Source organism: Chanos chanos, chromosome 7, assembly GCF_902362185.1.
Source record: "Chanos chanos chromosome 7, fChaCha1.1, whole genome shotgun sequence".
Classification (NCBI taxonomy): Eukaryota; Metazoa; Chordata; class Actinopteri; order Gonorynchiformes; family Chanidae; genus Chanos; species Chanos chanos.
This window is the reverse complement of record NC_044501.1, coordinates 2,316,659-2,322,428: the sequence shown is the minus strand read 5'-3', so window position 1 is coordinate 2,322,428 and position 5,770 is coordinate 2,316,659. Positions and strand designations below refer to the sequence as shown.

At 39.4% G+C, this 5,770-nt stretch overlaps 1 protein-coding gene across 1 annotated transcript in view; it reads left to right on the top strand.

The window, feature by feature from the left end:
* The first annotated feature begins 1,252 nt into the window (after nucleotides 1-1,252).
* Nucleotides 1,253-5,770, top strand: part of LOC115817607 (NLR family CARD domain-containing protein 3) — a 9,769-nt gene continuing 5,251 nt past the window's right edge. Inside the window, exons 1-3 of the mRNA XM_030780933.1 lie at nucleotides 1,253-1,349; nucleotides 2,298-4,151; nucleotides 4,471-4,644. Of these exons, the coding sequence (XP_030636793.1) occupies nucleotides 1,282-1,349; nucleotides 2,298-4,151; nucleotides 4,471-4,644 (2,096 nt within the window). The 5' untranslated portion in view covers nucleotides 1,253-1,281. The remainder of the gene's footprint in view (nucleotides 1,350-2,297; nucleotides 4,152-4,470; nucleotides 4,645-5,770) is intronic.

Below are 5,770 nucleotides of genomic sequence, written 5' to 3'. Positions count from 1 at the left end.
AAATAATCACAGATAAATGCAGTAAACACCAAGAACAACCGCAGAATAAATAATCACACATAAATGCAGTAAACAGCAAGAACAACCGCAGAATAAACAATCACACATAAATGTAGTAAACAGCAAGAACAACCGCAGAATAAATAATCACACATAAATGCAGTAAACACCAAGAACAACCGTAGAATAAATAATCACACATAAATGTAGTAAACATCAAGAACAACCGCAGAATAAATAATCACACATAAATGTAGTAAACATCAAGAACAACCGCAGAATAAATAATCACACATAAATGTAGTAAACACCAAGAACAACCGCAGAATAAATGATCACAGATAAACGTAGTAAACAGCAAGAACAACCGCAGAATAAACAATCACAGATAAATGTAGTAAACACCAAGAACAACCGCAGAATAAATAATCACACATAAATGCAGTAAACAGCAAGAACAACCGCAGAATAAACAATCACAGATAAATGTAGTAAACACCAAGAACAACCGCAGAATAAATAATCACAGATAAATGTTTAGTACAGTTATCATTTTGAATTATATTTAAAAAAGAGTGGGCTCCCTGGGACTTTTGCGAGGATTTGGCATTTACTAACCAACAACAGCTGAATACTCACACTCAAAAACACAATAATGTTTCAGGTTGAAAGTAAAGTCATCCTTAACTACAGGATACATGCTTTCTTCACTCATACAAAAACATTATGTACAGTATTGAAAGAAACATTAACTGAAAATGTTGTCCCACGAGAAATCTGTCAGATCTCAAAACCTAACCTTACTAACTGCAGTTCATCCCATACAGGTGTCATACTCCATCGCATGTTTCAGGCGTGTTTTAGCAGTGGCGATGTTGTGTATTGTTTAGCATCCTTGCCACCGCGACACAATTCAGCTTCACAAACTGTACATACACACAATACTTTTTCAGGTTGCAACTTCAGTTTTTGTCGCACAGCTATATACTACTGAACCGCCAAATGCAAACAGCCTTCCCATCATCATTTGCATCTAGTCTCGTTACATTCTCATTAGGTGCGCGGGGTTTGGTTTGGTTTGGTCAGTAAAGTGGTATAAACCCCTTTAAAAACAAGAATATTCAGCCAAATCCAAAAGTCAATCTTGGATTCTGTGCGCTCCTAATTTATTAGTTTATTTTATTCTGTTCTATTTTATGTTTATTGTTTAGACTGTTCACTCTCCTGTTTTCCAGTGTTGAGACACAGAGGGCAGCGTCTCCAGTTCCCAGCTGTGTGTCTATGAAGAGTGACAGTTCCATGATAGATCGGCCAGGATTCAGTGGAGAGAAAGTCCCTTTTAACCTAAGGTGGGTTTCTAGAATGGATTCTAAGCCAAAAGACAGCAGGTCAGATAGACTGAACGCAGAATAGCTTTACGTTTAAGATTAGCTTCATAGCTTTACTGTGTCTCTTTGACTTGATTTAAGACATCTTTGTTATGACTTAAGTTAATTCTGCCCTGATTGTCACAGAAAGTTGTGTTGAAAAGTGTTTAAATTTGTGACTAACCTTGGACTCCGTTGTTTAGCACTTATTTTTAGCATATGTTTGTCAGTATGTTGACAGTGGTGTTTTGTTGTGAGATATGATGAAGTCTAGCTAGATGGTTTTTTGGGGGGGGGGGGTGTTGGACTGGTGTGAAGTGTGTGACCCTGTGAATTAGAAGGTGTTTAATGGCACTTATACCAATGGAAAGAGCAGTTGACCTGTAAACTTGGGTGGATCTCTGCTACAGTAATGAAAAGGTAAAAGGTGAAGGTGCTCAGTTTTCGTTTAAACAGTTCTCAACTAAGTCAGAGTCATCATCTCAAAGGACTGTGGTAAAAATGATCAATGCTTTGACGTCATTTATACTCTGTTGTTTTTTTATAAGATCGTGTTCATGGTTATGCTTGGACTTCAGGGTCTACTAGACGATTTTAGAATATGTTTACATTATTATTTTCCTTATTTCTTTGAATTGTAACGACTTTATATTATAATTTATTTACTCTCTCTCTCTCACTCTGTCTCTCTCTCTCATATATATATATGTGTAATTATATGTATTATATGTATAGCATATTATTACCTGTGATTGGGTAAAAAACTCACAGATCATCTTAGGTTTTGGCCACAGTAACATCTGCGATTTCTTTCTTTCTCTCTCTCTCTCTCTCTCCCTCTCTCCCCTCTCCGTGCCAGTATAGACAAATATATGTACTGACTCTCTTTCTTTCTTTCTTTCTTTTTCATTTCTTCGTGATTCTCTGCAGCGTGTCAACATGTGACCAATCTGACCAAAACACAAAACAGGAGCCGACAGTGAATGATTTCCTACTCAGAATTATTCAGTGTCATAAAGCCACCCTGAAAAGCAAGAATGAATATTTAATTGAAGTCATCACTGTTCAAGAAAACCAAACTCCACTCAACAGGATTTACACAGAGCTCTACATCACAGAGGGAGAGCGTGAAGGAGTCAATGAAGAACATGAGGTTTTACAGATCGAACTGTCATCCAGGACACAAATCTCACAGGACACTCAAATACACTGCAATGACATCTTCAAACCATTGTCAAGTCAAGAATCCAAAGAAAAACAAATCAGAACTGTGCTCACCAAGGGCATCGCTGGCATTGGAAAAACAATCTCTGTGCTGAAGTTCATTCTGGACTGGGCAGAAGGAAACGCCAATGAAGATGTCAATTTCCTGATTGTTTTTCCGTTTCGGGCACTGAATTTGGTTAAAGATAAGCAGTACAGCCTTCATGAACTCCTGCTAGAGTTTCATCCAGAACTGAAAGAGCTGAATCCAATGAAATATGAGGAATACAAAATGGTGTTCATCTTTGATGGTTTAGATGAGAGTCGACTTCAGCTGGATTTCTCTAAGAGGTTGTATGATGTGACTACAGCATCATCAGTGGATGCACTGGTAACAAATCTGATCAAAGGAAATCTTCTTCCCTCTGCAAACATCTGGATAACCTCCAGACCAGCAGCCACCAATTTGGTTCCCTCTCGTTTTATCAATCGTGTGACGGAAATACAAGGATTCAATGATTCACAGAAAGAGGAATACTTCAGAAAAAGAGTCAGTGATCAAGATCAAGCCAGCAGAATCATCTCCCACATCAAAGCTTCAAAGAGCCTCCACATCATGTGTCACATCCCGGTTTTCTGTTGGATTTCAGCAATTGTGCTTCAGCAAATCCAGGGTCAAGACAAATGTGTCGAGATCCCTAAAACTCTGACTGAAATGTACATTCACTTCTTGATCATTCAGACAAGGATAAAGAACCAGAAATATGAGGAGGGCACTGAAAATGACCCAAAGAGTCTCCTGGAATCAAACAAAGAGATTTTTCTGAAACTTGCTAAGCTGGCTTTTAATCAGTTGCTGAGAGGCAACATCATGTTTTATGAGGAGGATCTGAGAGAATGTGACATTGATGTGAGCGATGCCACGGTTCACTCTGGGATTTGCACTGAGATCTTTAAGGAGGAATCTGTTCTTCATCAGAAAAAGGTCTACTGCTTTGTGCATAGAAGTGTTCAAGAGTTCTTTGCTGCTCTCTATGTGTTTTACTGCTATTTAAGCAAGAACATGGAGGCACTTGGGTATTTTCTGGGGGAGAAATACGAAACTGTGCCAGAAATCGTCCCTTTGGATGTTCTTCTAAAGAAAGCAGTGGACAAAGCCTTGGAGAGTAACAATGGTTACCTAGATCTCTTCATCCGCTTCCTTCATGGCATCTCACTGGAGTCCAACCAGAAATTTCTACGAGGCGTGCTCACACACACAGAGAGCAACCCCGAGAGCAGGAAGAAAGCAGTCAAGAATCTCAAAGCCATGCAGCACAAGAATGTTCAGCCTGAGAGATGGATCAACATTCTGCACTGCTTAACCGAAATGCACGACTGCTCAGTTCATGAAGTAATCCAAGAGTTTCTCAAATCAAAAATGCACAAAACCAGGTTCACTCTGGCGCACTGCACAGCACTGGCCTATATGCTTCTGATGTCAGAGGAAGTGCTGGACGAGTTTGACCTGAGGAAATACAACACATCCGATGAGGGTCGTAGGAGACTGCTCCCAGCTGTGAGGTGCTGCAGAAAAGCTGTGTGAGTTTTCACTTCATTATATTTTTTCTTAGAGAAATGATCAAGTTAGATGCTTTATTTCAGAGTGAACATTAATGTTACAATGGCATGTGACTGAGAAATTAGTTGTATGTTTTGTAAAATGTTAGTGTACTTCAAAATAGATTATGCATTTAATTAGCAGTGCACTTTCAAGTTTAGACTAAATGTTTGTTTCATCTGAGAAACAAAATAATCCATACAAAACAGATACTGACTTTGTGACTTTAAATAAATTATATGACACACGGTATTCTTCTAAAAATTGCACTGTATTCTATTTTTCCACCTCTTGCTGTAGATTTGCTGGCTGTAAACTGACTGAACAGTCCTGTGAAACTATAGCCTCAGCTTTACGGTCAGCAGACTTACCTTTGAGAGAGCTGGACCTGAGTATCAATGACCTTCAGGATTCAGGAGTGAAGCTGCTCTCAGCTGGGCTGGTGAATGCACACTGTAAACTGGAGATTTTGAGGTTGGTAGTAATATGTATAGTCTCTATGTGAGCTGGTACTATGGGCACTGAGATCAGTCTTAGTAAATGTTAATTTCCGAACTCTGGAAAATTTTGACTCTGAGGCTGCTACATGTAATTTTTTTTTTCTCATTCGTGGGTGCTTTTAATTTGAACCCCTGGATTTAGGTGTTTATGCATTTTGAGGTTAGGGTTTCTGGATGGATCCCTTATCTATGTCCTGCAGTTAGAGGAATTTACAGCAACACCACATGTGTTCTAAACATTCAGTAAAAAACAGAAAATGTCCATGTTGTTGGCTTCACCTGCATCTGGGCTGTGCCTTGGTAAAAACAAGTCTAAGAAGTTTATTCAGACTAATGCGGTAAAGTTCATTTAAAGCAGAGCTGAGGCCCATATGCATGGTAGTATTAACAATAGTAACGTCATCAAGTGTGACCAAAATTTTGGAGTGAACTGTATGTACTGAAAAGAAGTATTAGCGGTTAGCATTTTAAACCTTTGTTCTAAACACCTCTTCTTCCTCACACTCTTCAGACTTGTTGGCTGTAATCTCACTGAGAAGTCCTGTTCATCTGTAGCCTCAGTTCTACAGTCCGTGAACTCAACTTTGAGGGAACTGGACCTGAGTTACAATAACCTTCTGGATTCAGGGATGAAGCTGCTTTCTGCTGGCCTGGAGAATCCACGCTGTAAACTGGAGATTTTGAGGTTAGTGGTAATAAGTGTAGTCTCTGTGTGAATCAGTGCTATGGATGCTCTGAAGTTTCAGAAGTGTCGTACTGCGTGATCTCCTCCAGGGGCAAACAGAAGGAGAGTGCAGTGGCTTAGGCTCTGCGACATGCCCCAGAGTGGCCTCTCTAGCAGAACAAAACACACCAAACACAACTGAAATCATTTGTCGTTGTCAGTGTTGGGGCATCTATTTACCCATAAATGACTCACATACAGCATGTTTATAGAAGCACTGCAGAAGACTGACCCAAGTTAAAAAGTGCTTTTAAGATCCTCAAGAGGGCGCTGTCTGTGCAAACAACAGAAAAGTTACATGAATGCTCCCTGGCTTGATTCAGTTGTTTCAAAATAGTCAGAACATTTTCAGTGAATCTAGTGCAATTCTCAGTCG